We start from the raw sequence: 10,663 nt of genomic DNA on the forward strand, positions 1-10,663 counted from the left end.
GCTCCGACCTTGTTTAAGGAAAATGTGTTGTTTAAGGACAAATGGGTTGCCATTTTGAATAAGTGCGCTTATGATTTGATGACTTTGATCATAGAACAAGCTAATCATGAAGTTGATACCATTAAGGGGGACATAGATAAGTTAAAGGATGAACTTAAACCTTCCTTTTCTTCTTCTACTTTTGATAATAAAATGAAACAACTAGAGTCAGAACTTAAAGCATACCAAGATAACATCAAATTATATAAGACTAAGAAATATGAAAGGGACTCTAATGACTATAGTCAAGATGTTGTTTACCCATGGTATTCGGGGCAACCGGTCACCACTAATGCTAGAACCACTAATAGGAATAGAGCATGGGACTATGATAGTGAATCATCTAGCCTGTCTAGTCGCGCCTCCGATAGGGACTATAATTTACGTTCCAGATATGTAAGGGGACGGGGTACCTCCCGCCCTTTTCGGAGACGCAGAGGGGAAAGAACAATGAGATAGTGGTTAATCTCTCTCATTATACACTTACAGTCCAGGAGAATCAGGTGTTACAAAGGGGTTTGGGCTTTGTACCCACCCCTCTATATTCTTCATTACAAACAAAAATTGATGTTTTTAGATTCATTCGACTCCTGAAATTGAAAGAGAAATTTGGCAATAGTGCAAGTGAAGAAATGGTGAATAAATTCAAACCTAAATCAAAATTCATACCCTCCTCGAGTAATCATTTTATTGCTACCTTCCATGATGTGGTGAACCGGGATATCAGTAGGATTGAACATAGGAAAATGCATAGAAAAAACAATATGTCAAAGGATGAATGGAATACACTACTCAAACTAGCAGCACAACCCGATATAGTGATTCAACCCGCTGATAAGGGCGGGGCCATTGTGGTATTATCACAAGCAGATTACCACAATGAGATAAAACGACAACTTAGCAATACGCAATTTTACAAGCGCCTGACACATGACCCCACAGAGGAAGTACAACTGATTATTAGAACAGTGGTGAACGAAGCATTAGCTGCTGACCACATATCAAAAGCGACTGCTGAATATTTATATAATGAGTTTCCCAAAGTACCTAAGTTTTATGTTCTGCCTAAAATCCACAAACAGACCCGCCCTCCACCAGGTAGACCAATCGTTGCAGGGATTTCCTCTGCCTTAGAACCCTTAGCTAAGTATCTAGAATCCTTCCTTCATGAGTTTACTTTAAAAACTCCAGCATATATTAAAGATACTAAACATTTTATTACATGCATAGAACAACTGACTATACCACTGACTGCGGTGCTTTGCACCCTAGATGTTAACGCACTATACACAAACGTCCCCACGGACGTAGTACGTGTTATAATTGCTGATTTATTGGACTCACGTGCTAACTTACAACCTCCGACCCCTTTTCTTTTGAATTTACTTGACATTGTTATGGAAAAGAACTACTTTGTATATGATGAGGAATTTTATTTGCAGATACATGGGGTCGCCATGGGGAGCGCCTGTGCGCCCTCAATTGCAAATATTTATATGATCGCATTTGAATATGCACATATATTGACCAATAACCCATTTAGTAATAAGATCTTTTTTTATTTTCGTTACATAGATGATGTTTGCTTGGCTATGCAAGATGCACATACTTTCATGCAATTTAACCAATGGATTAATGAACAAGATCTAAATATTCAATTGAGTGGGGCATGTAATTTAGAGTCAATTCCGTTTCTAGATGTGACCGTTTACAAAAATTCTGATGGTAAATTGGGCGTTCGCCCCTATAAAAAGTCTATGGCCAGGAATGCTTTATTGCATTATGATTCTTTCCATCCGGTCCATCTAAAAAATAATATCCCATATGGCCAATTACTTCGACTGAAACGGAATTCAACTCAACAAGTTGATTTTTTCCAAGCAGCACACAATTTGAATGCTGATCTCCTACAACGGGGATACCCTAAACATGTCATTCTAAATGCTATGCATAAAACTAATAACAAACCTAGGGAATCATTAATTACAGAATGCACCACTCTTAAGCCTACACGACTTACTTATGTGATGCAATATACTTCCATGTCACCTCTAATTGGCCAAATCCTCCGTAAACACTGGCACCTGGTGCAACATCTACCCGGTTGCCAAGTACCTCCACGGATTGCATACAAACGCACCAGGTCTTTTAGAGACATACTAATAAATCCAATATCACGCCCTATGTCCTCATCCAATTTGCCTGCAGGTAATTTCAAATGTGGCTCTTGTCAGAGCTGCAAATATATGCTGACAGTTCGTGAAATCACGAACCCAGTAACGGGTCGCATATTCAAAATTGATAGTTTTAATAATTGTGACTCACGGCACCTTATTTATGTGATCAGATGTGCATGTCCTCTCTGGTATATTGGACAAACCCAGAGACCTATAAAATACCGGATCAGTGAGCACAGGTCCAGAGTAAGAAATCACGTTCTGGAGGCTCCCCTTACCTCACATTTCCTGGAGAAAAACCACTCTGATGAGGAACTTTCTTTCTTTGTATTATGGCGTTATACTAACACTAAGAAATATGAGAAAACTGACATTGAATTGATACTTAGACGTCAAGAGTCTAAGTACATACATATGTTCGATTCCTTACATCCTAAAGGACTAAACACATCGCTAGATCTAGCATGTTACCTATGAGCAAGTACATCACTTACACTATATGGTTCTGTCACTTTAAAACATTCTGTTCACATGGTCTCCTTGTATCAGGTGACTAGACTCTTTAAATGCTCTCCGTACTCAGGGCTACTTTGCCAACGCGAAAGCCAGTTAGTAACAGCTCGCGTGTAAGTATCAATTGTTTGTTTATTCCTATAATGCTTACTTTTGATTCCTGTTATTTATAGACCATTTTGCATTGTATATATTGCTGTATTTTTGTAGTGGCCGCTGAGGAAGGCTTTTTTGTTAAGCCGAAACAGAAAGACAACCGGGCTTCTGTTTAAATGAAGAACTGACCTTCTTACCTCTTGAATGACAAGACGCTCTATACAGCTAAAAGGACTGCAAAAAATGGACATTGCACCTATGTTCTGTAGTTTAATTTTGTGTTCTTTGGTATATACAGTTCAGTTTGTAAACCAAGTTCACTGTATATAGTGTATATGATAGTTTGAATAACACTATTACAAGTATTTAATTTTGAATTATTCATTGTTTTTGCAACACGTTGCTGGTTTGGGTTTGCGCAAGTAACTATACAGCACGCTAACGTTTGTTTGCTACAATAATCTCTGTTAGCATGGCTAAATGGAAGGAATCATTTGCATTCTCTACGGAGGAGCGAGACAAAATTCTTGACCTTGCCTTACCATTTACTCTGTCTGATACAGAACCGGCTCCAGATTTTACTAAGTTAACCAACATGTCTAAGAAACAAATCAAATATGCGATGCATGCCTCTTCATTAGCACAATATGTAAAGAACAGGATGATACCTAGAGGCTTACGCCTCCAAAAAGCTCCGACCTTGTTTAAGGAAAATGTGTTGTTTAAGGACAAATGGGTTGCCATTTTGAATAAGTGCGCTTATGATTTGATGACTTTGATCATAGAACAAGCTAATCATGAAGTTGATACCATTAAGGGGGACATAGATAAGTTAAAGGATGAACTTAAACCTTCCTTTTCTTCTTCTACTTTTGATAATAAAATGAAACAACTAGAGTCAGAACTTAAAGCATACCAAGATAACATCAAATTATATAAGACTAAGAAATATGAAAGGGACTCTAATGACTATAGTCAAGATGTTGTTTACCCATGGTATTCGGGGCAACCGGTCACCACTAATGCTAGAACCACTAATAGGAATAGAGCATGGGACTATGATAGTGAATCATCTAGCCTGTCTAGTCGCGCCTCCGATAGGGACTATAATTTACGTTCCAGATATGTAAGGGGACGGGGTACCTCCCGCCCTTTTCGGAGACGCAGAGGGGAAAGAACAATGAGATAGTGGTTAATCTCTCTCATTATACACTTACAGTCCAGGAGAATCAGGTGTTACAAAGGGGTTTGGGCTTTGTACCCACCCCTCTATATTCTTCATTACAAACAAAAATTGATGTTTTTAGATTCATTCGACTCCTGAAATTGAAAGAGAAATTTGGCAATAGTGCAAGTGAAGAAATGGTGAATAAATTCAAACCTAAATCAAAATTCATACCCTCCTCGAGTAATCATTTTATTGCTACCTTCCATGATGTGGTGAACCGGGATATCAGTAGGATTGAACATAGGAAAATGCATAGAAAAAACAATATGTCAAAGGATGAATGGAATACACTACTCAAACTAGCAGCACAACCCGATATAGTGATTCAACCCGCTGATAAGGGCGGGGCCATTGTGGTATTATCACAAGCAGATTACCACAATGAGATAAAACGACAACTTAGCAATACGCAATTTTACAAGCGCCTGACACATGACCCCACAGAGGAAGTACAACTGATTATTAGAACAGTGGTGAACGAAGCATTAGCTGCTGACCACATATCAAAAGCGACTGCTGAATATTTATATAATGAGTTTCCCAAAGTACCTAAGTTTTATGTTCTGCCTAAAATCCACAAACAGACCCGCCCTCCACCAGGTAGACCAATCGTTGCAGGGATTTCCTCTGCCTTAGAACCCTTAGCTAAGTATCTAGAATCCTTCCTTCATGAGTTTACTTTAAAAACTCCAGCATATATTAAAGATACTAAACATTTTATTACATGCATAGAACAACTGACTATACCACTGACTGCGGTGCTTTGCACCCTAGATGTTAACGCACTATACACAAACGTCCCCACGGACGTAGTACGTGTTATAATTGCTGATTTATTGGACTCACGTGCTAACTTACAACCTCCGACCCCTTTTCTTTTGAATTTACTTGACATTGTTATGGAAAAGAACTACTTTGTATATGATGAGGAATTTTATTTGCAGATACATGGGGTCGCCATGGGGAGCGCCTGTGCGCCCTCAATTGCAAATATTTATATGATCGCATTTGAATATGCACATATATTGACCAATAACCCATTTAGTAATAAGATCTTTTTTTATTTTCGTTACATAGATGATGTTTGCTTGGCTATGCAAGATGCACATACTTTCATGCAATTTAACCAATGGATTAATGAACAAGATCTAAATATTCAATTGAGTGGGGCATGTAATTTAGAGTCAATTCCGTTTCTAGATGTGACCGTTTACAAAAATTCTGATGGTAAATTGGGCGTTCGCCCCTATAAAAAGTCTATGGCCAGGAATGCTTTATTGCATTATGATTCTTTCCATCCGGTCCATCTAAAAAATAATATCCCATATGGCCAATTACTTCGACTGAAACGGAATTCAACTCAACAAGTTGATTTTTTCCAAGCAGCACACAATTTGAATGCTGATCTCCTACAACGGGGATACCCTAAACATGTCATTCTAAATGCTATGCATAAAACTAATAACAAACCTAGGGAATCATTAATTACAGAATGCACCACTCTTAAGCCTACACGACTTACTTATGTGATGCAATATACTTCCATGTCACCTCTAATTGGCCAAATCCTCCGTAAACACTGGCACCTGGTGCAACATCTACCCGGTTGCCAAGTACCTCCACGGATTGCATACAAACGCACCAGGTCTTTTAGAGACATACTAATAAATCCAATATCACGCCCTATGTCCTCATCCAATTTGCCTGCAGGTAATTTCAAATGTGGCTCTTGTCAGAGCTGCAAATATATGCTGACAGTTCGTGAAATCACGAACCCAGTAACGGGTCGCATATTCAAAATTGATAGTTTTAATAATTGTGACTCACGGCACCTTATTTATGTGATCAGATGTGCATGTCCTCTCTGGTATATTGGACAAACCCAGAGACCTATAAAATACCGGATCAGTGAGCACAGGTCCAGAGTAAGAAATCACGTTCTGGAGGCTCCCCTTACCTCACATTTCCTGGAGAAAAACCACTCTGATGAGGAACTTTCTTTCTTTGTATTATGGCGTTATACTAACACTAAGAAATATGAGAAAACTGACATTGAATTGATACTTAGACGTCAAGAGTCTAAGTACATACATATGTTCGATTCCTTACATCCTAAAGGACTAAACACATCGCTAGATCTAGCATGTTACCTATGAGCAAGTACATCACTTACACTATATGGTTCTGTCACTTTAAAACATTCTGTTCACATGGTCTCCTTGTATCAGGTGACTAGACTCTTTAAATGCTCTCCGTACTCAGGGCTACTTTGCCAACGCGAAAGCCAGTTAGTAACAGCTCGCGTGTAAGTATCAATTGTTTGTTTATTCCTATAATGCTTACTTTTGATTCCTGTTATTTATAGACCATTTTGCATTGTATATATTGCTGTATTTTTGTAGTGGCCGCTGAGGAAGGCTTTTTTGTTAAGCCGAAACAGAAAGACAACCGGGCTTCTGTTTAAATGAAGAACTGACCTTCTTACCTCTTGAATGACAAGACGCTCTATACAGCTAAAAGGACTGCAAAAAATGGACATTGCACCTATGTTCTGTAGTTTAATTTTGTGTTCTTTGGTATATACAGTTCAGTTTGTAAACCAAGTTCACTGTATATAGTGTATATGATAGTTTGAATAACACTATTACAAGTATTTAATTTTGAATTATTCATTGTTTTTGCAACACGTTGCTGGTTTGGGTTTGCGCAAGTAACTATACAGCACGCTAACGTTTGTTTGCTACAGTACCTGGAGGTTGGCAACCCTAGCCTTGTCTTTTGTGCCTTCATGGAGAAGACTGTCTCCCCTTGTCTGAGACAGAAAAAAATGTGCAAAGCACCAGAGGTTACAAGGCATTTATCTAATAACTTTTAGCTACTCCAGTTCAGCCCATAGCCATCCACACTGCACATGTTAATTGAATTTATGGCTTCATTGTCTCATATTATCTGTGTGTCATAAAAGATCATTACTTCATTTCTGATGATAGCTACAGTTACAGTTCGAAAAAGGATTTCAAAACGTGATACTAGCCAGCAGACCTGTCACTGTTGCGGTTCTGTGTTGTATTATCAACACTTTTGTTTTTGCTTTTGCTCATAATTTGTATAAGAGCCTTGTGGCGCTGAGCGGTAAGCTGCAGTACTGCAGTCCCAGCTCTGCTCACGACCTGAGTTCAATCCCGAAGGAAGTTGGTTTCAGGGAGCCGGCTCAATGTTGACTCAGCCTTCCATCCTTCCGAGGTCGGTAAAATGAGTACCCAGCTTGCTGAGTTTAAAGGGAAGATGATTGGGGAAGGCACTGGCAAACCACCCCGCAAACAAAGTCTGCCTAGTAAACGTCAGGATGTGACATCACCCCATGGGTCAGGAATGACCCAGTGCTTGCACAAGGGACCTTTAACTTTTACTTAATACATGTTTTGCAATTTATTTGAACCTTTGGTATTACTACTGTTTTGTAAAACTTTGGAGTAGCTACAAGTTACTAGATAAACACCTTGTAACCTCTGGTGCTTTCCACATTTTTTCCTGTCTTCTATCAGAGGTTTCTCCCCCTTCTTTTTTCCCCTTGTCTGAGAGCCAGAGGTTCAAAGAATGACACATTTGCTCTTGTTTTTGTGCTCAGGAGAGGACGGACGGCTGGCGTATGAGCAGCTGGATAAATTCCCCCGTGACTTCATCAAAGGTGGCGGACGCCGTGGGACTGAGGTGGCCACAGCCTTTTAAGTCTTCTAATCCGCCTAGTAAACATTTAACAACAGTCTCGGCAGCTGGTTGTATTAACCTCAATGGTGCTGTAGCTAAACTGCAAAAACAAAACCCAAGTCTTTTGAAGGATGCTCTGAAACTCACAGACATTCACAGAAGAAAAGTATATGCAGTCTCTAGCTTTGGGTTCCTTTTGTCTTTGACCTGTCTCTTACGAAACAGTGATCTGTCCACAATTTGTGATTGTTTTCATTGCTTCCAAATGAAACTGTGTGGTTGCTGTACATCAGCCTCGGCAAAATCGAGATGTTCTGAAATCAGCTTTGAGGCGTTCTTACAACATCTGCTGTTTGCTTTGTGGGCGTCGTTGCATCCACTTGAAACGCGTGACTCTCCTCCTGAGACAGCAAGCAGAAAGAGGCACAGTAGGCAGCAGCGATTACCGTCAGCTGTGCTGAGCCTCCGTTCCCTTCCAGTATCGCTCGCCCGGGTCTATTATAGCAGCAAAGTTTAAGACAGACAAACTGGAGAGGATGACCCACCTCTGGAAACAGCTGGATGCAAACACCGGGAGCTGCTAGTTCGCTGGCTCGTTTTAGATTTCCATCCTTGCTTTTCCCCACCCTCCGGTAATGAACACTCATTAAGCCAGAGGCTTTCTTTTGTCGGCAAGCGTGTGTGTGGGTTGGAAACCACAAATGAGAGGTGACGCATATTGCTTTCCCCAGAAAAAAGAACAAAATGTATGCAATACCTTTTTTCTTTTTAAAGCATTAAAATCCAAACTCCTATTTTTTCCTCCGAGGTTTCAAAAAGGAGAAAAGTGTTGTGTGTAAACCCGTGAGAGCCAGTTATCTTGATTTCGATATAACTGAGAACAAGGGGCAGAGATCTTAGGGCCTCAGGATCTGCACAATCTCTCTTCCTAGCATAACAGAAGAGGGTCTGTGTTCTATGAAGATGTTTTCACTGAAACCTCGTGCGTTACTGAGGATACGCCCTAAATGCCGGTAGTTTCTATACAACTGTTGGGAACAGAGTTAGTCATTATTTGAATTTTTTTTTAATTTAAAAGTCCAATAGAACCACCACCACCCTTTGCCAAATACACTGGCAAAAGAGTATTTTTGATTGTGAATGTTAAAAATTGTACATACGTCTGTATATTTATAAATTATATATATTCTCTGATTAAAAGCTACATTTGTACAGCCAGACCTAAGCATTTTACTGAAGGAAACCGTCTCTTGACACCATGTGAAATAATTATGATTTGGTTTTTACAGTGTGTGGTTCCCAAGAGCCTTTTCATCCTCTTCTTTTGTACTGACTTCTTTTTGCCTTCTAGTTTTTGTGGTATTTGTACTTCTCATATTTACTGTGACAGTTAAGTTATAATAAAGGTGTTTTGTTTTTTTGAGTTACTAAATAGCGTTAGTGTTCCAGGGTTTGTTTGGGTTTGCTTGCTCTATTGGCAAATGCCCTTCTCGCCCACAAAGTTTTGAAGCCTGCCCGCCATGTCTTTTGTCAACAGTACAGTGGACTGGACTTCAGCTCTCCTTTGACAGCCTCTCCATCGACATTTGCTAGTCGTAAGAGGTAATACCCGTTATCATTTCTGCCGACTTTACTCAGACCAGTACTCAAGCATTCTGTTTGCTCATAGGCAGGAGAGAAGGGCAAATGGAACCCTTCAGCTGTAGGGAATCGGCACCACTGGTGTCTCACTGAATTGCCATTTTAACAGCAGCAGACAATATAGGACATCAAGTGGGTGGCTACCTACAGCCAGCTGCCCCAGGGTATTTATTATTATTTTATTCATTATTTTTTATTAGATTTTTAACCCGCCCTTTCTCAACCAAGCTTGGACTCAGGACAGCTTACCAGCATAAGCTGACTTAACAGTGTGGTGTGGTGGGTAAGAGCGGAGGACTCTAACCTGGAGAACCGGGTTCGATGCCCCACTCCTCCACATGAAGCCTGCTTGGTGACCTTGGGCTAGTCACAGTTCTCTCCAAACTCTCTCAGCCTTACCTCCCTCACAAGGTGCCTGTTGGGAGAAGAAGGGAAGGTGATTGTAAGCCAGTTTGAGACTCCTTAAAGGTGAGAAAATCAGGGTATAAAAAAACAACTCTTCTTAAAATACAGCATCTCATCATAAATATATATCATTAAAATCAATATATATATATTAATAATTAAACAACTAAACTGAAGCATCCAATAGCACCTTTAAAATGGATACTGGCAGTGTCTTAGCCAGGTGGAAAGCCAGAGATTGACTAATGCAAAGAATCCAGAAGATAGGCAGGTGGCACAGTGGGTGTGGGGAGGCCGGTCATAGTGGAACCGTCACTGGCCTCAACGTGGGCCTGGCGGAACATCTCTGTTTTACTGGCCCAGCGGAACTGAGCTAAGACCCGCAGAGCCTGGGTCTCAGCTGACAGAGTTCCACCAGGCCAGAGCCAGAGCTGAAAAAGCCCTGCTCCTGGTTGAGGACAGCCAGCTATCTCTTGGGCCGGGGATCTCCAATAGGTTGTTATTTGTTGAGCGTAATACTCTTTGAGGGGTGCATTAGAAAAAGTAGAAGAATTGGTTTTTATATGCCGACTTTCTCTACCACTTAAGGAAGACTCAAACTGGCTTACAATCACTTCCTTTCCCCTCCCCACAACAGACATCCTGTGAGGTAGGTGGGGCTGAGAGAGCTCTAAGAGCTGTGACTAGCCCAAGGTCACCCAGCTGGCTTCATGTCTAGGAGTGGGGAAACAAATACAGTCCACCAGATTAGTGTCCGCCACTCATGGGGAGGATTGGTGAATCAAACCTGGCTTTCCAGATCAGAATCCACTGTTCCAAACCACTGTTCTTAACCACTACACCATGCCGGCTCAGG

At 40.5% G+C, this 10,663-nt stretch overlaps 1 protein-coding gene across 1 annotated transcript in view; it reads left to right on the forward strand.

The window, feature by feature from the left end:
- RIPOR2 (RHO family interacting cell polarization regulator 2) overlaps positions 1 to 7,800 on the forward strand; it is a 118,213-nt gene extending 110,413 nt beyond the window's left edge. The window contains exon 23 of the mRNA XM_056854164.1: positions 7,682 to 7,800. Coding sequence (XP_056710142.1) covers positions 7,682 to 7,782 — 101 coding nt within the window. The 3' untranslated portion in view covers positions 7,783 to 7,800. The remainder of the gene's footprint in view (positions 1 to 7,681) is intronic.
- Positions 7,801 to 10,663: the final 2,863 nt, after the last annotated feature.

The sequence above is a fragment of the Euleptes europaea genome, chromosome 8 (genome assembly GCF_029931775.1).
Source record: "Euleptes europaea isolate rEulEur1 chromosome 8, rEulEur1.hap1, whole genome shotgun sequence".
NCBI lineage: Eukaryota > Metazoa > Chordata > Lepidosauria > Squamata > Sphaerodactylidae > Euleptes > Euleptes europaea.